At 36.0% G+C, this 22,461-nt stretch overlaps 1 protein-coding gene across 4 annotated transcripts in view; it reads left to right on the top strand.

Annotated features, from left to right (window-relative positions):
• EFR3A (EFR3 homolog A) overlaps window positions 1-22,461 on the top strand; it is a 114,871-nt gene that overhangs the window by 47,364 nt on the left and 45,046 nt on the right. For all 4 annotated transcript variants that reach the window (XR_004680585.1, XM_035011959.1, XM_035011962.1 and 1 more), the window contains 7 exons: window positions 1,148-1,275; window positions 2,406-2,556; window positions 4,775-4,896; window positions 9,361-9,510; window positions 10,080-10,217; window positions 16,438-16,516; window positions 20,422-20,557. Coding sequence is in view for 3 of the 4 variants with exons in the window: in XM_035011959.1 (XP_034867850.1) it covers window positions 1,148-1,275; window positions 2,406-2,556; window positions 4,775-4,896; window positions 9,361-9,510; window positions 10,080-10,217; window positions 16,438-16,516; window positions 20,422-20,557 (904 nt within the window). In the remaining variant the exon portion in view is untranslated. The remainder of the gene's footprint in view (window positions 1-1,147; window positions 1,276-2,405; window positions 2,557-4,774; window positions 4,897-9,360; window positions 9,511-10,079; window positions 10,218-16,437; window positions 16,517-20,421; window positions 20,558-22,461) is intronic.

A 22,461-nucleotide genomic window follows, 5' to 3' on the forward strand; every position in this document is an offset into this window, starting at 1 on the left:
TTCTTTGCTGTTGGGTTATGCTGTGCATTGTGGGATGTTTATTAGCATCCCAGGCCTCTACCCCAGATGCCAGTACACCCACCGCCCAGCTGTGACAATCCAGAATGTCTCCAGACATTACCCTGGGGAAATGAAGTCACCCTGGTTGAAAACCACTGGTCTGGAGGGCACTGAGGGCACTGAGAAAGCAGGGGTGTTTTTGCCAGTAAATTCTAATCTGGTGACTTCCATCTTCTCTGAGGAGGAGAGGAGCTCATTTGATGTCAGAGAGGGAAGAGAGGCGGCAAAGTAGCAAGTTTGAGGAAAAACGAGTAGGTAAAAAGTAGGTTGGCGATGGAATGACAAAATAGCCAGAGAATGTGGAGGGGACAGTTGAAAAATGTAGATTTGTAAAATTTTTAGTTGTAGATTCACCATTTAACATAATTTTTCCGTCTCCCTTCCCACCTCCTCTAACAATCCTAAAAAGCATTTAGTTATTTGGACTATATATGACCAAAACGTTTAGGCTGATAACTGATTTGTTGTCTGAGGGTGGGGAGTACCGTCAGACCTATGGCCTGTCACCTTTTAGGGGGCAGAGACAAATGAAAGTTTGCCAATCCCACACTGGGGGCCTCTTATTCTTAATATGTTGGCTAAACAGAGATTCATGCAGTTCTTAATACCTTCTCATTTATTAATTAAAAGAAGGCTCTATAATGCTGTCGGCAAGTTTGGAATCATTTTAACATGTTCACTGTTGTATATGTAAAGGAGTAAAATAGGCTTAACAACATAGTGTAAAATTTTAAAATTGAAATAAATTTGTTTGAAACCTTTTCACTAAAATACATCCCATTCCCTACGTATTGCATTTAGTTGAGCTGTTTCTCTATTTAGGAAGGTGTTAGAATAATTCATTGCTTGTGAAGGTATATTTAAATATTCTGCCTAAATGGGGGCATTTCTTTAACTTTCTGAAAATTCTATATCTAGAATGGTGAATATTTACGGTAAGGAGGTTATAGCCAGAAAGGTTCAGCATAAATAATGGATTAATCACGAATCCCAAATGGGGACATGTGAAGCAAACAACGCTTAGAAATAAAAAATAACTATGAAAATACAGATAGCCTATTTATCTTGCTGTTCTTCTTATTTTTAGGATGGCCTTGTTAAAGCGGACATGGAGAAACTGACATTTTATGCGGTATCTGCTCCAGAGAAACTAGATCGAATTGGTTCTTACTTAGCAGAGAGGTTGAGCAGGGATGTTGTCAGACATCGTTCTGGGTAAGGAAACTAATTGCTGCTAATACTGTATCTCTGAAAATTCTTCCTAAGCTAAATCATTCTGTACATTGTTTTGTCATCTAGTCATGCAAAGATGATATGTGGAGGATAAAACATTGTAATATTTTACAAGGAAATGTATACCATATAGATGTTTGCAGCTTTTATTACTTTTCTGATGGTCATGTTTTAAGAATAGACACGTGAGTTAACAGAGTTGCATTTAGCCTAAGCATCCGTTAATTTTTGGTATTTTAATATTTCTTTAATGGAAATAGTAGAAATTGACTCCCTTAGTGTATTTATCAGTAGAATGATGAAAAAGAACGTTAGGCTTAGGTATTAAGGTCCAGAGAATGTAAGCATGCTGATTTGGACCTGCACTAGCTATATACCTACCTGTAAATAAAAATCTGCCATCTTACTCCATTCATTATGCTTGAACAGTAGTAACTTGGATAATTTGGATTATCAGTACTTTTCCAAATTCATTTTATGATCCTCATTTCTTAAGTACTCCATTCTTCAAGTGATACTGGTTTTCCCTACTTCCATATGGTTATCTCTTAGAACATTTTAGTGAGTCTTACGGTTATTGAAACAAAGTTATCTAAAGTCAATTTTAATTTTTAGTATAAGCTTTAAAATCTGATGAATTGTAAGGTTAAATTTATGAGATGTTTCCTTATGATACTCTGTTGTTGCTGGTAATGTTTTTTACACTCATATTTACAAATACAAATAGATTATATTGGAAACTTAGGCACATTGCTTATAGTAACTCTTTTGGGTCAGATACAAAGATAGATGGTTAGAAGTCTGGAAAATAGAAAATGTCCATGTTTCCAAAGAAAAATATACACAAAGCTAATATTAAAGAAGCTGTGAAGAGTTTGGAAAGGAGAAGACAATGGGGTGGTAGTACAGTATAGTTTTTGTATACTTCAGCATGAGGGTTATTATATAATCGGAGATCATTAGTGTTTGTGAGAAGTGAGATTTCACTTAGGAACTACTAAATTTGCCTTTCTCTGTTCTGTGCATTTACATTTAATTATTCCAATGAAAAAGCACCTAAGAGAATTTGGAGAGCTAGAAATGCTTTGACATTATTTTTCTCTTATACTTAGGTATGTTTTAATTGCTATGGAGGCGTTGGACCAGCTTCTTATGGCTTGCCATTCTCAGAGCATCAAGCCATTTGTAGAAAGCTTTCTTCATATGGTAGCAAAGCTGCTAGAATCAGGGGAACCAAAGCTTCAAGTTCTTGGAACAAATTCTGTGAGTAAAACTGTTCTCTAACTTTCAGGTTAATTAGCGTATCTAGACTTGATATCTTCTTAGAATGTTTTTACCCGATAAAAACAAATGCTTTGTTCAGGGCGTGTGGACAGACAACGCAGATGTAGGTGATTAGAACACTCTCTCTTGGGGTGCCTGGCTCATTCAGTCAGCAAAGCATGCAGCTGGCTCTTGAGGTTGTGCGTTTGAGCCCCACTTGGGGTATAGAGATTATTTAAAAATAAAATCTTAAAAAAAAAAAAGAATACTGTCCCTAGCTTTTTCTGTTGCTTCTTGTGAAATCTGTGATACTAACCATTCATAAGGAGCATCGGAAAATCTGTTGGCCATTAAGTAAGTTCTTCATACTCAGAGGCAATAGGAGCTCCTTCTGTAAACGATCACTTGGTCTGTATTCTTACTTGTGACTTTCAGTAAGTGAAAAGAGAATAAAGTTTCTCCTTCTAAGAATTTTCCAGAACATTTAACATTTTAATGGTCATTTAAAACATTTCTGATTTATTTCAAAGTAATATGCTTTTTGTAGTGCATTTGGAAAATCAAGAAAACATGGAAGAGTAAACAAGACATCTGTAATTCCAATATCCAGAAGTAATCTTTTAATATTTTTCTTTTTTTAATATATATTGGAAAGTGAGGAACATATTTTAGGTAGACTTTTGTGTGTGTGTTTTTTCCATTTACATTTTTGAGCATTTCCTGATACAGTTTAAGGTTTATTTACTTATTTATTTATTTTTTGCAACAGAATGTGAGTTTTAATTTTTTCTCTGGGATTCTGGAAGATTCAATTCTTCATGATTTCACAGTATCTCTGTCTTGTTTGTTTGTTTGTTTTTCCACAAACTGATGCTTTCAAAAGACATACTGTTACCTGGGCTGTTTTACTTTTCATGTCTTTTTTTTTTTTTATGTTCAGTTAGCCAACATATAGTACATCATTAGTTTTTGACGGGGCACCCGGGTGGCTCAGTCGGTTAAGATTTATTTTTATGAAAAATAGAGATACTTGGTTTAATATTTTCTGAAACTTCACATGGTCAGTGCGTAGTATGGGAATCGTGACAGTTGGAGTCAAATCCCTGCACTCTTACGCCAGTTCCACCACTTACTGTCACTTGGGACAAATGATTTCACCTCTTGAATTTCAGGGTTCCTATCTGTAAACTGGGGATAATGATACAGGGCCATTGGACTGATTAAATTGTGTGAAAACACTTAGCGCAGTGTATGGCACACAATAGGTAATGAGTGTCAGTTTAATCTCAACCAAGTGTAGTATTTGTGGCCCTTTTCTAGATAATACGAATCATATAAAATTATCATTTAAAACTGAGGACTTAGCTCTGGCGGAATTAATTTAAATTGTTTTGGTATCGTAATTTCATTTTCTCACATTGATTTTATCCTTAGTTTAGTTTTCAGGAAAGTATTGGTAAATTTGGTTGAATAATTCTTTTGGTTATAGTCTTCCAAGCCATCAGTCTATATATCCTGGCAGGTGTTTCTATATATTTAAATTTGCATGTAAAGTAACAGTATGCCGTTAGGCTGTACCAGAAGTAACACGTCACTGAGTGAACGGAAAGCTAATGAGAAAGACATAATAAGGAGCCTCAGGGCCAGGTCTGTGACACAGGTGGGGTATTTAAAACTTCCCAAATGCATACATATTTCTCTCTTTTTTATATCTGGAAAGGAGGTAGAATATATTTTACCATCTCAGTATTTTTCTTCTCTATTGAGTGTACATTTCCTTCCGTTTATGTCTCCTTTCCATGTCCCATCTTATTGGTATAAATATTACTCATTTGTGTGTTAAGTCACAGCTGTCAGAAGATTTGGTGCCATGATTAAGGAATAAAATTTTCTGCAGGTTTGGGCCTGAGGTTATCATTGAAGTACGGTCAGTGTCTAGGAAATGGAGAAGAGCTTTAGAGTAAGACCTTTCCTTCTAGAGAGTGGGCACACTCAAAAGGAACTGGATTAAAGTGTTAAAGTTAATATTTATAAAGCTATATTCTTGATTTTCTCAAGTTCATTAAAAAATTCCTTTTGTATGTGTGTAGTGTTTATGATATTTTGTATGTTTCATTTGCTGCTTATTTGGATAGTTCTTGTTAATGTGACAAATAATGGATGAAATGTGTTCCAGACTTTCCAAAAGGTGATAACATGTTTATATATTTTTTTTTAGTTTGTCAAATTTGCAAATATTGAAGAAGATACACCATCCTATCACAGACGTTATGACTTTTTTGTATCTCGCTTCAGTGCCATGTGTCATTCCTGTCATAGTGATCCAGAAATACGAACAGAGTATGTATTATTTTACTCTATGAGTTATTATTATTGTAGGCTCCACACCCATCATGGAGCCCAACCCAGGGCTTGAACTCATGACCCTGAGATCAAGACCTGTGCTGAGATCAAGAGTCGGGTGCTTAACCGACTGAGCCACCTAGACGCCCTTACTCTATGACTTAGAGTCATAGAGCGGTTTATTGATGAGTACTGTGTTTTGATTACCATAACACATAATATGGTATATTACATAACGATTACCAAAGGAAATGGGAAAATACACTTTCCTGAAATATGTCTTTCTATTGCTTTAGAAGGACTGGCTGAAGAAGCCAAACTGAGACTGGTTTCTCAACTTAGACTAAAATTCCTAGTCTTTACTGTAACCTGGAATGCCCCTTTCTGCTCCCTCTGCCCCAGTGTCAGATTCTGTGGGCCTATCATTTCTTGTTCTTTTTGCTCTTTCCAGCCACGTGGTCTCCTTGCTGTTCTTGAACACATCAGACACAGTTCTTCAAGGCCTGTGGACTAAGTGATTTCTGCCTAGAATGATTCCCCGGATATGCACAGGGCTTTTTGCCTCACCTTGTTCAGCTCTCTGCTTACATGTCACATTCTCAGGGGAGTCTTCCACTGGTCCCCTTTTATTTATTGAGTATCAGCCTCTCATCCCATCCCCAGTTACTCTTTTATCTTCTTCTCATCTCTGTTTCTTGTTCCTCTATGGAATATGAACTCCAGGAGGACAACGTCCTTGTTTTGAGGACTGGTGTATCACTAGTACTTTGAATAGTGCTGAGCACATAGTAGGCTCTCAATAAGTACTTTTAAGTACTTTTATGAATACATACATAAGTTGAATGAGTGAAAGAATATTACTGAATCATTGTCAGCCTGAGTTTATCATAACAACTGGGGTATTTTTAAACATTTCTTCTGGATACTTCCCAGTAATCTGTAATCAAATACTTACCTGCAAACACAGTCTATAGGTTGATATTTATGTGGAAATGAGAAGCTTTAAAGTTAAGAATTGACATCAAAATGAATCTGGTAAATAAAAAGTAGTTTGAATTTTACGATACTACAACTAAAAAGAAAGAAACTAACTTGAGTTCAGAGAGTTATTGTAGGCAGTTTAAAGTCAAGATTTAGCATGTTTGTAATTTTTAGTTTTCTTTTAAAATAAGGGAATGCACAGAAATATAAGTAGCTTTTAGTGTGCAAGCTACAGTGTAGCTTGGTTTATAAAAACCAAAACAAATGTAAAAGGTTATTTTAACATGGAGAAAGAAAGCTGAGACGTGATTTACTAGTTGTTTTCAGATACAAACACACTGCCTGACACGCCATAGGTGTAATTTTTCCTCAGCTTAGTATTGGCCATTTAGAGTTACGCTGTTACTCCTTTATTATGAGTGTAGAGCCTTAGAATGGTGGAGGTAACTATAAATGTCTTGCTAATTTCCTCTTTTTTCCAGTTTAAAATCTTTTTTTTTTTCCTCCCTAAGGAACATTTAAAAAATGTTTTATAAAATTTGTCCCTCTTCTGGGTCCCCTGGGTAGCTCAGTTGGTTGAGTGTCTGACTCTTGATTTTGGCATGGGTTGTGATCTCGGGGTCCTGGGATTGGCCGCATGGAGCTCTTTGCTCAGCAGGGAGTCTGCTTGCAGTTCTCCCTCTCCCTCTGCCCTTCTTCAGGCTTGCACGCACGCGTGTGTGCTCTCTCTCTCTCATATAAATCTTAAAAAGATTGTCCCTGTCCTCAAAGGCTGATGTTAACTTACTAATGGGGCAAAAAGGTATAAAGATTACCTAAAGAAAGTATAGTTTTTTTTTTTTAAAGATTTTGACAATTTTGTTTTCTTTTAAAATATGGTAAATATGCAGAATGTAGTATTTCTTTAATATTATAAGGATTAGTAAACTATACAGACATTTCTCAAATTTTGGTTGAAGTGAGTTTCACATATAAAGCCGTGTAGGTGAAAAGTGTTTGTGACATCCTAGTATTTATGAAAGGATACATTAAGAAGCTCAAAATTTAGGGGAACCTGGGTGGCTTAGTCGGTTAAGTGGCCAACTCTTGATTTTGGCCCAGGTCATGATCTCAGGGTCCTGGGGTTGAGCCCTCCATCGGACTCCAAGCTCAGTGGGGAGTCTGCTTGGGGATTCTCCACCTCCCCCAAATAAATAAATAAACCTTTAAAAAAAAAATTCAAAAAATCATTAAGTGTCTTATTTTTAGGTATGTACTGCCCCCTAGTGAAAGATCTTGTCTTTTGAACATATTTTTACCTAACATTTTTCACTAATATTTATAAGAAGAAACTTGAAATTTTCTAAATAAAAATGAAAAGCCTTATGGAACTTTTTCCTAATTCTCGGTCTTTCCAGAATTATATATTTGAAATTCCAAAATGACATTTTGTTTGAATCACTGTGAAACAAATGAGTAAGCCAAAACGCTTTTAAGATTTAGGATTTGATTTTTTTTTTTTTTTTCCTGCTTTGTTTTAAGTGAAAGTCCTTTTGGTTTTCTTCAGGCATATTAATACTCCTTTTTAGGTTCTAACTTAGTTACTTATCATTCCCTTTATTCTTAGCAAAACTGTATCAAATAGAATTCAGGGCGCTAGGAAATGGGGCTGAAAACTTAAGATTTTCTTAACATATTTGCCCTGCAGAAATGCTTCCCACCTGTAAAGTACTACATCATAATCTTAAGCTCTAATTTCCTAAGCAACCTTCAGTTACGGTAGCAATCATCATCAGCATAATAATGATTAACAATAGCAGGAGCAGCTAACAGTGAATAATTGTGTGCCAATTTATTTAACATCTTACTGGGTAAACACTGTAATTGAATTAGCTCATTAACTCATTTAGATCCCTACAACATTCCTGTGCTTTAGTCAAGACAAGTTCTATTTTACTGATGAAGAAACTGTAAAATTCCTTTAAGGGCATGGGTAGAATATATTGGTTAGGCCAGATCTAGATCTGAATTGGATGCCAGGTGTTGATCTGTAGTAGCTATAGATAGTTCCCCCCTTCTTGTAGCATCTTGTCCATGTGCTGTTTGCCACTTTGTGCTTGGTCCTCTCATCACCCAGGGAGTAACAGCACGCACACAAAGCAGACACTATTATAGTAATACCAGTCTTGCCCACTTGTGATAGCTCTACAAGAGTCTCTTGAGACTTTGTTTTAGAAGGTGAAATTTATAGACACAGCTTTGAAATAGGCAAAATCTGTCTTTGTGTTTCCTGTTCACTTTCTTACCTGTTCAGTATCCTGTTACCCTTTTCTCCATCTGCCATTCCTCAGTGCCTGTGTTATGTCCTCATGGGTTTGTAAAGCATAGTCACCCCCTTCCCCATATCTTGCATTCTTCAAAACCTGTAACTTTCAGAAGACTTGGCTGGGTAAGCTAAACAAACCTCTACTGGTGAATAGTTCTGGTAGAAGCAAAAAAAGAAGTAAATAACAATCAAATTGGGCCAGAAGGAAGTTGTTTGGGGACAAATGGGTGACCAAGTTAGCTCTGCTTGTGAGATTCTTCCTCCCCGCCTTTTATATGCTGTTTTCTAATCATATTTCATCTCATTCTTGAACATACAGACTTTTTAAAAAAGAAGAGTGCAGAAGAGCGAATAGCTTGAGGAAGTTGTGGGTTGTGATGGGACAATAGGGCAAGAGAGGGTCTCTCCCTATGTGGATAGATTTTAGTCACACATATACATGATGTGTACATATGTTAGTATACATGGGTGTGTATGTTTAAAAATGGCTGAGGTTATCTGTGCTCCCATTTGGTAGTTCTCCTTTGTCACAATACCTTTATGGGAACCAGCTTAGTCTTCCATCTATGTGGACTGTGGGAAGTGAGAGGTCCTTGGGGGAGAAAGAGTGAAAAAGTCTGAGGAAGCACTGAAGGGTGTTCAAGAAGAGTGAAATTCTTTTTTCACTCAGCTTCTGAGACTTCTAGGCAAGAAATGGAGACTCTAGTTCATAACAGTTTGAACTATTATCATCCCCTTAGGAAAACCTAATGCTTTTGATTAAATTCTTTTTTATTGAAAAATAATGCATAGACTTGATATTATTATACTTTACAGTCCCTTTAAACTTTAAGTGCTGATTTTAAAAAGATGGTTTTTCAGAGTAAATCTTGGGGCACCTGGCTGGCTCAGTCAGTAGAGCATGCAACTCTTGATCTTGGGGTCTGAGGTTGAGCCCTGCATCAAGGGGGTAGCAATTACATTAAAATCTAAAAAACAAAAACATAAAGTAAATCTCTTTTGGAACTGCCATACCTCTATCTTAGATTTTTGAGATTCTAATTTCTTAGACTTGTTGTGTTATTTTCATTTTGTTGAATGAGATAATAATATTCACTTGGCATCCATTCTCTTAGCTAAACAGGCAGACTTGTTTATATAACCTTTTTCATGACTCAGTTTTTTCTTTTTTATAGAATCCGAATTGCTGGAATCAGGGGTATTCAAGGAGTGGTTCGCAAAACAGTTAATGATGAACTTCGGGCTACCATTTGGGAACCCCAGCATATGGATAAAATTGTTCCATCCCTGTTGTTTAACATGCAAAAGATAGAAGAGGTTGACAGGTATGGAATAAAGATACTAGGGTTGAGGGTGTGTTACTTTTGTATATGTGTATGTGTGCTTGCTTGACAGGATAAGCAAGTTTTGTCCTTAGTATTATATAAATAGTGGTCTCGTAAACTTGAGTGAGTTTAAATATGTGCCCTTTCTGAAAAAATTATTCATCTTTAGGCTTAGTAGACCACAGATTCTTACTCACACATTTAGGGTTTTATTTATTTTAGAATAAATGTACACTTGCTGCTTGTTACTGAGCATCCAAATTGCTGTTTGAATTAATACTGAAAGTTGCAAGTGTGAGAAACAGAAATTACAGCTGAACATATGTTACTCTTTAGAGATCCAGGATGCTTTTTCTTAGGCAGTTAGAACTAACCAAAATAATAATGATAATTGCTATTCACTTTTTTAAACAAAAGGTTAGACTGTGTTTGTTTCTTATTCTTAGGTATTTTGGAAGAAAAGAAGAACGTTTTAACATTTCTGCAGAGTCACGTCTGTTCTGTTAGCTGTTAGAACTGGTGTTAGAGTTCTTGCGTGCAGCTTTCTTCATTTCCCTTTTTGTTCCCAGTCGCACAGGTCCTCCTCCTTCCCCTTCTGCTGCCGACAAAGAAGAGAATCCCGCTGTGCTGGCCGAAAACTGTTTCAGAGAACTGCTGGGACGAGCGACTTTTGGGAACATGAATAATGCTGTCAGACCAGTTTTTGCGTAAGGAGTTGGTATTTTCCTGGTTATTTGTGACTGTGCTGTATTGATGCTGTGTTCATTTCCTTACAGAGGGCGCTTTTTGCTGGCATGAGTGTGTTATTAGTGGAACGTGTAGCATTGTGGGCAGAGTATAGGAGTGAGTCCGACATCCTGTGTTTGAGCACTTTTCAACCACTGCACCAGCTTTTTCCCCTTAAAAATGAAATACAGTCTGGTGCATGAGATCCTGTGCATCATTTATCGTGAATTTCTACTCTCAGACCTTGAAATGTGTATGCACAGTAAAATATTAAACAGTGCCCAAGTGTGATGTGTATCATTTTAGTAAGTTCTGTGGTCATTTCCTCATAGTCCCTGGCTTCTGTTTCTTGGCTTGCTTTCTCCTGTGGTTGGACTGCCTTGGTGCACGTTCACTTCTCTAAATTTCACCTTACATCTGTGACTGGTCAGAGCAGGAGTATTTAATATCTCATTGTACATCTGGTCTCCCCTCAGGGAAAATACATTTGTGAACTTTGAGTTTCTCCACAGAGATATTCTCTCTTAAGCCTTGTTGTCAAGCTTTTGTGTTCTAACTCAATCATCAGGTGATAGATCTACTGTATAATATTCTGTGTAGGGGTGCCTGGGTGGCTCAGTCGTTAAGCGTCTGCCTTTGGCTCAGGTCATGATCCCAGGGTCCTGGGATCGAGCCCCACATCGGGCTCTCTGCTTGGCAGGGAGCCCCACATCGGGCTCTCTGCTTGGCAGGAAGCCTGCTTCTCCCTCTCCCACTCCCCCTGCTTGTGTTCCCTCTCTCGCTGTGTCTCTCTCTGTCAAATAAATAAATAAAATCTTAAAAAAAAAAAAAAAAATTCTGTGTAATTTCTGGCCATTTTTACTAGTTTTTGTTAATCATTTGCCTCATCCTTTTCCCTTCCCTACTGTAATAATGTCTTTATAGTGCATATAAAGTAGTCTGTATCCCAGAATTCTTTATTTAAGGCAAATATTTGGGTTCATAGTTGAGCTTTAGTTAATATGAGTCTATAAGCCACAAAATTATATTAAAAATTAGAGAATCATTAGGTTTCCAAAGGGATCCATGATTCCCCCCCATTCCGCCTCTCCCCCCAAATTGAGATCTACTGTTTAATGACTGTGGGCTTATTGAAGTGTTAGTAAGGAAATAAACAAAATTATGTAAGATATAACTAAAGGCAGGCGTATTGTTCAGTGTCCAGACCTGCTGATTTAGTAACTCAGAATTCCTGTTTTTATCTTAATATTCTTATTAACTGGGAGGTAATCTATAAGGCCTTAAAAATCTAGAGAGCAATCCTGGAAGAAAGAAGCTACTAAATTAACTCTACTTGAGTTGGGTAACCTGAAGTGGGCTATGTTTTTTACTATGTAGAACTTAACAGACTTAAATCTTGATCATGTGTTAGTTGTTAATTAAACATTTAATTATATGTTAGCTATTTAATATTAAATACCCTCTCTATGTAAGATATTTTGGAGAATATATACATGAATAAAACAGTCCTAGTCCTCAGCAAACTTTCGATGGATAATTGACATGCACGATAATTATTATACGATATATAGGTTATGAGAAAAGGCCAAAAGAGAGCTATAGCAGTTCAAAACAAAGAATTGAAGTTGAATTTGGGATATTGGGGTGATCTTTTTTGATAGTTAGGTGGATAAGTAGATTTTAGCTGGTCGAGATGCATGAGCAGAGGCAGAGAAGTATGGACTTTGAGAAGCAGAGATTAGTTGACACCATTGGCTGGAGTGTCAGAATTAAAGGGCTGGTGTAAGATGAGAGAAAGGTGTAGTTCAAGCCACACCATAGAGATCTTACAGTTTTATATTTAAATCTGTAAGGAATTGGGGATCTTAGCTCAAAGCTATGAAATGGTCAGAACTGCCCTTTGAGAAAGTTAATCAGATGAGGTCTGAGGAGGGGTTTGAGCCAGGGCCGGTATGTTAGGAGATTACTATATAATAAAATTCTCGACAAAAAGGTGCAAGAACCAGAAGTAACTGCTACTATGCTTGAAGAGGTAAATAAAGTTCAATTTTCTGCTGCTTCAGCAAAGTGGATTTGGAACTTTGTAGAAGAGTAGTGGTACAATTTAATTTAAGGGGATTTTATAGCTTCTTTTAGTGCTAAACGACTCACTTTAGTTTAAACCTGCAGTTTTCTTCTTTTTTTTTTTTTTAGGAAAACATTATTTATGTACTATTCTTAAATAACTGAAAAATGTTTCCTGTTGTGTTCACTGTTTATTAAAAATATGATATTCAAAATTTCTACTAAATCATTTATTTTCTTTACTAGATGAAATAATGATTGAAATAAAAAACCTACTTTAGTGTCGAACTAAAGCATTTTTTGCAAGTAATTTCCCAAGGCAAGTTTTCCTACTTAAGAGCTACTTTTTTCATTAACTAGAAATAAAATGCTTTTGTTAGGAGACGAATCCTTCTTACTACAGGAAGACTTCTGTGAGATACTAATTTTGCAAAGTATGCAACACTGTTTTCATTTTTATTTTTACTTAAAAAAATTACTTAATATGTCATTGAAAAGACTATTCTTACTGCATACTTTTTTATATACCGTAAAAAGTTAATTTAGCATTGAAAGAAAAAATTATTAGCATGAAGGCAAATGTGATTTTAATAATACATTTCCTATGTAAAATAGTTTTGCTTTTTCTTTCTACTTTCTTTTCTTCTCTTTTTTTTTCTTAAGTAGGCTCCATGCCCATCGTGGAGCCTACGTAGGGCCTGAACTCATAACCCTGGCATCGAGACCTGAGTTGAGATCAAGAGTTAGATGCTCAACTGACTCAGCCACCCAGGTGTCCTTATGGCAATTTTTATATGCAGAGATTTTTAACTCTTATGTAGTTGAAGGTATTTCTTTTTAGATTATTAGGATTAGGATTGCCTATTTCATGTTTTACAAATTATGGTTCTGATTTTTTTTAACCAGAATATGTTCAGGTCAAGATTTTAATTTTTGAGAAATTTAATAGATTAGGTTTAAAGTACCATACATTTAGTTAAGAGATGTATCTTAGTAAGGTATGGTCACTCAGTTATCACAATTCCTTTTTGAATGTTTTGAACCTAGAAAATTTAGTCTGACTTTTTAGAGCAGACGTAACATCAGTGTTCGTTGAATACTGGGGCAAGAATTGGGGGTGCCAGAGTAGCAGGGAAAAAGAGACAAAGATTGAGATTAAAGTTGATGTTGTACATTGTCAGACACCGTGCTTGGTGATTTTGCTAGCTTTATCTCATTCAGTCTGCACAGTACAGTTACCCTGTACGGGGAAGGTACTGTCACTCCTGTTTTACAAATGAAAGGCTATGGCCCATAGTTCTGAACTTTGAAGTTCTTTGCATTGATTGATTCTGGACCTGTAAAGATTTCATAAGGAAATTTTTATACCTAAGCTACTCCTCAACACTTACAAAATCCTGTTGAAATTAAAATTTGACATTTGAGACAAAATTAGACATTTGGATGTAGAATGTTAACAGCTGTGATAAAAGATTAAAGCTCTTCATGTTTCTTAAAGTTTCTACCACAGTCAACAGAGTGAACTGTTACGTTTGACCTTTGGTTGTCTAGAAGTAGCTTAAAGTAAGAAACTGGAAAGTTTTTTTGAAGTCACATGTTTTATAAATTACTGAAAATTTTGCTTGTCCTTACGCAGTGTCTCCATGATTTTGCATATTTTATAAAAATAAGGCATTTTCTTTTTTCTCAAAGTCTGAGTGAAATTGTTTTTCTACTGAAAGGAATAGTAAGGTGAAAAAAAAATTTTTTAAGATTTTATTTTTATTTATTTGCCAGAGAAAGGGAGAGATTGAGAGAGAGTGAGCACAAGCAGGGGGAGTGGCAGGCAGAGGGAGAAGCAGGCTCTCCGCTGAGCAAAGAGCCCAAAGTGGGACTCCTATCTCAGGACCCTGGGATTATGACCTGAGCTGAAGGCGGACGCTTAAGGGGTGAAAATTTTATTCTTCATCTGACCCCTAAGTCTGACTATGCTTAAATAGATCCCCCACTAGCATCCATACCATAGAATTAAAATAATTTTTGTTTGAACTGTATATATTTTGCGCCAGTTCTGTTTTTAGAAGTGATTATTTTATTTTTTTTTGCTTTCAAAGATCTCACCCAGTTGACTTTGTCGCTCTACTTTTTCTTCCTTGTTGTGCATCAGTGACCCCTCAAAGTGAAACTCCCCACCTGTTTTGCAGAGATAGTAGGAGTAGTAAATTGTGTATATAAGTCCAGGGTAGTGGTTTTCAGAAGTTAATTGTAGTTACAAATCTCTGGATGTGTAAGATCTTTGGCCCCACGGTTCTTGGGACTGGGGCACAGTAGAGAGCCCTGAAATCTGGTTGTTGTTGTTTTTAACCAAATCCCAAGGTGATTTTGTTGTACGTTGTCTGAGAAACATGATTTGAGAATCCCCGGTCCTATATTTGGAAATTCTTTTCCTCTCCCTTTCCCCTTACTACTAAACTGCTAGAAAAAATAGTATCTAGTTGTTGCCTGGTTTCATTGCAGTCTGGCTGCTACTCATGCCAGTGGGTTGGAGCTCTTCTTACAAAGGTAACTTACAAAGGTAACAAGCAGAATTACCCTTAACATTGCTTTGCTTTTTCCCCTCCAGTGGCAGGAGTGATGTGTTGCTTCTGTGTCCTAGACAGCCTAAAGCAACACTGTGCGTTTAGTTATAGATTTAAATATATAGAAACACCTGCCAGGACATAGACTAATGGCTTGAAAGGCTATAACCAAAAGAATTTTTCAACCAAACTTGCCAATTCTTTCCTGAAAACTGAACTAAAATAAGGACAAAATAAATGGAGAAAATGAAATTATGATACCAAAACAATTTAAATTCTGCCAGAGCTAAGTCATCGGTTTTAAGTGATAATTTTAAATGATTCATATTACGTAGAGAAGGGCCACAAATACTACACCTGATTGAGATTAAGCTGTCATTCATTACCTGTTCTGTGCCATATACTATGCGAGGTGTTTTTCACATGAGTTCTTGTTTAGTCATTCCAGCAGCCCTGTAAGGAATGTGTCATCCCCAGTTTACACAGAGGAACACTGAAATTCAAGAGGTGAAATCATTTGTCCAAAGTGACGGTTACTAAGTGGCATTTGAGTTCAGGGGTTTGACCCCAATTTTCAAGATTGCCATACCATTTTACCACTGAGCATGGTGTTTCCTGAGGTTTTTTTTTTTTATTTTTTAAATAGAAAACCTGGTTTAAGAAAATTCTCTTATTTCTAGTTTGCTGTCAGTTTTTAAAATCACAAACTTTTTTTTGCATAATTCTTCTGTGTGTAGTTCTTAGGAAATGTAACATTCATTTTATATAAAATTTCAAGTTTAACGTTCCTTTTTTTTTGGTGTAAAGTTTAATGCTTTCTTTTTCTTCTTTAGGAATACAAGGTTGAATTATTTTGTCTTAATGTTTACTTTCGGCTAGTATGTTTTTCAGTTTCACAAATTAGGTATTATTATGTTATTCAGTCAGTGTTTGTGTGTATTTTAACGTGTATGTTGTTGAGTTCCGTTGCTCAGCTTTCCTTTTTGCCTTTCTGTTCTTTATTTTGGAATCATTTTTTTATTTCTTTCTTCCTGAAATAAGTGCTCCAGAAATTGCTTTATCGCACGTCTTTATTTTATCCACATTGAAAGTTTTGCTCGGTATATAATACTAAGCTGAATTAATAGAGCAGTACCCTGAGGGTATTATTCTGTTCTTTTCTGCCTTCTGTTGTTGCTCTTGGTGAGTTACCTGTGAATCTAGTTGTTTCCTTTAGAGGTGAGCTGTTATTCCTCTTGGACTCCTGTTAACCATCTCTTTATCTTGATGGGATTTCTAAACCTGAGGATTAGGGTTTTGGTCTTTGGTTGGTTGTTTTTAATTAGAAAAATTCTCAGTCATTGGCTCCTCAAATGGCGCTCACTCTCATTTGATCTTTGTTCTTCTGAAACCCTTGCTAAAGGTGTTTTAGGTCTTCTCCCTTTTTACTTCATGGCTCTTAAGCTCTCTAACACATTGTTCATTCCTTTGCTTCTCTGTGCTACATTCTAGGGTACAATTTTACATATTGTTAAGGGTTCTAGAGGAAGAAAGTGGACAAAAAAAGGAGTTCTTAAAGTGATTTTCTTGTTAATTACAGGCATTTAGACCATCACAAACTGTGGGATCCCAATGAATTTGCAGTTCACTGCTTTAAAATTATAATGTATTCCATTCAGGTAAGGATTGGTTAAGTATTTATCATATTTATATAACTAAGTTTGGTTCTGTATTGATAAACATGTCATCAGAGATATAGAGAACTCTGTAAGATACACAGCATGTTCTTAATTTTGTTTTTTGTCTCATTTTTATTTACCACTTATTTTCTTACTTGCCAAGATGAAAAGTTATTTAATAAAAAGAAGTAAAAGACTTCATGATGATGCTATTTATTGTTCATTTATTTGAATATTTTTATTGTGTATTTATATTATATTTATATTTCACTGATAAACTGGTATTGGAATTGAAATTTATTACAGCAGCATATAGCTGATAATAACTAGCATTTATTGAGTTTTTACTATGAAACAGTACATGTATTAACTCCTCTCACCTATAATAGAATCTTAGGATGAGAAACTGTACTGCAGAGGACCACACACACCTTGGTTCTCCTCGAAATCTGAACAGACCCAGGTAGCTCTTAATTCAAGTGGGATTTTAAGTCCCCCCCCCTTTTTTTTAAACAAAGTCTACATTTTTTTATGCCCTAAAAAGTCATCATCAATTCAAAGGAAATAAGGTAGAGTAAGAAAGAAACCTGGCTTTTACTGTAGGTCATACTAGGATTCACATCCTAGATGTGCTGTTTACTGGTTGTGTGAACTTGGGCAAATTATTCAGTCCCGCTGAGTTCTAGTTTTCCCGTTTCTGAAAAGAAAACTTTAATGCACGCATTGAATGGTTCATTTATATTTTAAAATAGAAGTACCATTTTATCAAGTGCTGAATGAATGTACTATGCACTGTGCACATAACCTATTTGCTTTCTTGCTTTTAAGTCGCCTCATTTTATATAGTAGATATTGTTACTATTCTTTTACAGATCAGAAAACTGATCTTTAGAGAGGTCAGGTACCTCACTGAAGGGCACACAGGTAGAAAGTGAAGTCAGGATTTAAATTTTGGTCATTCTGTTCCACAAATTTTGGGGGTAAATCAACCAGTAAGTTAAAATTATTTGTGTACCATAATGTGGGTTTTAGATAAGTAGTAGTTATTATAAAGCTGGTTTGGATGTGGTAGAGCAGTACCCTGAGGGTATTATTCTGTTCTGGATAATATAAAAAATACAATGATTGGATATATTGTAAAATGATTACTGTAGTAGTTTACTCAAGATCCATCTTCTCACATACTTACAAGGTTTTTTTCCTTCTTATGAGAACTTTTAAGTTCTTTTAATTTAATTTTAATTTAGTAGGTAAGAGGTTGATCTGGCAATCTGTGGGCATAATTAAGGCTGTTCTCCTGGTCTTTTGTAGCCTTGTCTTTCTTCATTGTCTTCCTCATTCAGATTTTGTTACTAAATGAAATTGCTTTTTTGCACAAAGTAAATTAATAAAATAAATAAAGTCAAACTTAAGGAATCAATAAATACTTGTTGATTAAAAGTTAAGAAACTGCTGGTCCACCGCATTTCTTTGCAAATAGCTTTAAGTACAGCATATGTTTTATGAAGTCCATTGATCAAAAGTTTAATGGTAGTACCCAGTAGAATGGGAATTTCTGTTTGATAAGACTATCCTGATACAATTAAAACTTCTGATAAACTTGTTTTAATTGCTATTTACCATAAAATTGTTTATGGGAATCATTCTGAGGTAACATTTTTTCCTGTCTGCAAAACATCAGCTAGCCTTACTAGTATTTATAATCTGTAAGGGTTACATAGACATAGTTTCAGATAGTTTCAAATATAATAGGGCATTTGTGGTAAAGGGAAAATATTTAAAGCTTATCTTTTGTGCTAAATTGATTTGTTGAAGGTAATAGGTGTATTTAAGATCTGGGCTCTGACGTTGGTCTAGGATTCACAGCTAGACCCTCCCTTAGAATTATTCTATGACTTTGGGCAAGTTACTTAAAAACCTGCCTCATTTGCACTGCGAAGTGCACAGTGTGATTGAGTTAGGCTACTTCCGGGAACTGTTGGTGTGGATAAAATGTGATAATACACATACAGTGCGTAGAACAGTGCCTGGCACCTGCTTATGAATCAAATGTCTTTTGTTGTCATTTTGTTATGTTTAATTTTGTAGTAACATATTATCCGAGGAGTCACCAATTAAAGAGTAAGTAATAATGGCTAGATTGAGCACGTTTCCTGTGGTAGACACAATTTTAGATTCTTTACACAAATGAACTCATTTAAGTGCCATAACAATCCTACAAGATAAGATAACTTTTTATTTTATAAATATTGTAGATGAGGAAAACTGAGGTACAGAAAGGTTAAGTAGCCATCTCTTTAGCTGTATACTATTACACTATTAAATGATGGAGCCCGAATTTGAATTTGGGCAAATCTGACTCTAAGGCTTACCGACATACTTAAGTACCCTATTATGTTGCTTCTTAAAGCTACGCATCCATTACTATTGCTTTAAACATCAGTGTGAGGGTGAGTTTTACCAGAGGTACATGATAGCTTAGTAAACCTGTGTCAGAAACTCAGTATAAAGTATAATTAACATCATTGCAGTTTTGTTCCTGTCACTCCATGCACTTTTCATCCATGATGGAATTCTTGAGCTGTTGTGAACAGGTGCTGTGCTTTGCTTAGGATAGCCCTACTTTATGTAATTATTAATACTTTCACTCTCTGAAGTGTTCTAATTTGGACAATAAGTCAAATTGCCATCCTGTTTATAAGACCCTGTTCTATTTGCATGAGGTTCACACATCAGAAGCATACAGTTTCCTGGGCAAGAAGTTCGGTTTCAAGTTTTGTGTGTGTGTCTGTCTATCTGGAATTCCTCTGTTTTAACATTGCAGAAAGTAAAGGTGAAAATGTTTACCTTGGGTTGTTAAAAAAAGTACATGTGTTTTGACAGAAATACCAGAAATACCTGACAGTGAATTTGGTTATGCTGTTAGAGGTGGAGGGGAATTCTTTTCGCTTTTGAGCAGAGTAGCCAGTATGTGCTGGACACTGCTTTTTAATATAAGACTACCCATTCCAAAGGAGAGAAAGGTAAACCAGTCTGAAAACAGAGTAGTGGGGCCTAAGGGCAAACGCAGACATGGAGATTCAGGGCCGTAGCCTGTTTTGTTTGTTTTTGGATTTTTATAACCTGGTGGTAGATCACTCATGACTCTTGGGTGTAGTTATTAGTTTAAAAAACCAAAACTTTGCTACTCTGTTAAGAAAAAAAAGAAGTGAGAAAATACTCATTGTAGTTAAACATTGTCTACCTATCCTATTTTAGATTTAGGTCCTAATCTCATTCAGTGTGATTGATCAGATTATGATAAAATTGCCTTTGTAAATTGCAAATCTTCTGATATCTCCTTGATTTAAATTTAATCAGGTATACACTGATAACATTTTCATTTTGAGAGTGGCTTTTGATGAGATGGGAGATATAACTGTTTAGAATTGTTAGGTGTCCATGATGAGAAATAATATCTAGTTTGGGTAAGAGAGAAGTGCTGTAAATATCATAATCTGTTTATTTTTAAACATTTGTCCTATTATCAAATTATAAGAGTATATAAATGTTCTTTGAAATTACAGAGAAGTGTGACGAGAATAAAAACTTCTCATGAATCCTGGCACTGTCAATATTTAGGTGTATATAATTCTAGTCCTGTATATTGTTTTAAAAAAGCAGATTAAATTTAATCATAGTTTTTGCAACTTGCTTTTTTCATCCAGGGTATTATAAATATTCTCTGGTATCCCTATTTATTCTTAAAAAGCATGGTCTTTAATGGCTACATATTGTTCTGTAACGGGAGTACCAGTCTCCTGTAGTGAGACGTTTAAGTGACACATGGTTTTCCCTTCTTAAGAATCCACCCAGTATGTATATAACTGTTCATACATCTTTGTGTACTGTTTTGCTTCTTTTAGGCTCAGTATTCTCACCATGTAATTCAGGAGATCCTAGGACACCTTGATGCTCGTAAAAAAGATTCTCCACGGGTTCGAGCTGGTATCATCCAGGTTCTGTTAGAGGCTGTTGCCATTGCTGCTAAAGGTTCCATAGGTGAGTGTCAGCAAAACAAAACAAAAAAACTTAAGCAAAAAAATTAATGCATTAATCTACTCTAGAATTTTTTTCAGTATATACAGCAGTGTATGGAAAACTCTTTAAAAATACTTTAATGTTTTTAAATGTGCTACAATTTCTCTTGGAATTTCTCAGACTTCTTTAGTGTGCACTTAAGCGTTTTCCACTATATCAGTCTCCCCTCTCCCCTTCCTCCTTTTTCCTAATGAACATTTTTGGATGGAGGAGGAAGATGGCAGAGGAGAAGGGGACCCTAGTTTCATCTGGTCCCTGGAATTCAGCTAGATAGCTGTCGAATCATTCTGAACACCTGCAAACTCAACTGGAGATCTAAGAAAAGAATTGCTGCAGTTCTACAAATAGAAAAGGGACCACTTTTTGCAAGAATGACAGGACGGAAGAACCCAATGCAAAAAAGAGACCAAGAAGCAGTACTGACTGCCAGGGACCTAAACATTATGGATATAAGTAAGATGTTGGAACTAGAGTTCAGAATAAGGATTGTAAAGATACTATCTGACTTGAAAAAAGCATAGAAGACACTAGAGAATCCCTTTCTGGAGACATAAAAGAACTATAATCAAGCTGAAATCAAAAAGGCTATTAATGAGATGTAATAAAAAATGGACGCTCTAACTGCTAGGATAAATGAGGCAGAACAGAGAATTAGTGAAATAGAAGACAAAATGATGGAGAATAAAGAAGCTGAGAAAAAGAGAGGTAAACAACTCTTGAATCACTAGAGGAGAATTCCAGAGATAAGTGATACCATAAAGTGAAACAATATTAGAATAAACGGGATCCCAGAAGAAGGAGGCGAAAGAGAGCGAGAAAAGGGGGGGCAGAAGGTATATTAGAGCAAATTATAGCTGAGAAAGTTCCCTAATCTGGAGAAGGAAACAGGCATTTAAGTCCAGGAGGCACAGAGAACGCCCCCCCCCCCCCATCAAAAATAGGTTAACACCTCGACATCTAATAGCAAAGCTTGCAAATTCCAGAGACAGAGAAAATCCTGAAAGCAGCTTAGGACAAGAGATCTTCAACCTACAAGGGTAGAAACATAAGGTTGGCAGCAAACCTATCCACAGAGACCTGACAGGCCAGAAAGGTCCAACAAGATATATTCAAGGTGCTAAATGAGAAAAATTTGCAGCCAAGAATACTTTATCTCACAAGGTTGTTATTCAGAATAGAAGAGGAGATAAAGAGCTTCCAGGACAAACAAAAACTAAAAGAATTTGTGATCACTAAACCAGCCCTGCAAGAAATATTAAAGGGGATCCTTTAAGCGAAGACAGAGCCCCAAAGCAACATAGACCAGAAAGGAACAGAGACAGTATACAGAAACAGTGATTTACAGGTAATACAATGGCACTAAATTCATATTTTTCAATAGTTACTCTGAATATAAATGGGTTAAATGCCCCAGTCAAAGACATGGGGTATCAGATTGGATAAAAAAGCAAGACCCATCCATATGCTGTCTACAAGAGACTCATTTTAGACCCAAAGACACCTCCAAACTGAAAGTGACGGGGTGGAAAACCATTTATCATGCTGGTGGACATCAAAAGAAAGCTGGGGTAGCAATTCTTATATCAGACAAATTGGATTTTAAACCAAAGACTGTAATAAGAGATGAGGAAGGATACTATATCATAATTAAAGGGCCTGTCCAGCAAGAAGATCTAACAGTTGTAAATATTTATGCCCCTAACATGGGAGCAGCCAACTGTATAAACCAATTAATAACAAAATTAAACACATTGATAATAATACAGTAATAGTAGGGGACTTTACCACCCCACTCACTGCAATGGACAGATCATTAAGCAGAAGATCAACAAGGAAATAAGGGCTCTGAATGACACACTGGACCA

Source organism: Mirounga leonina, unplaced genomic scaffold (assembly GCF_011800145.1).
Source record: "Mirounga leonina isolate KUSES-001 unplaced genomic scaffold, KU_Mleo_1.0 Mir_165, whole genome shotgun sequence".
Taxonomy (NCBI): domain Eukaryota; kingdom Metazoa; phylum Chordata; class Mammalia; order Carnivora; family Phocidae; genus Mirounga; species Mirounga leonina.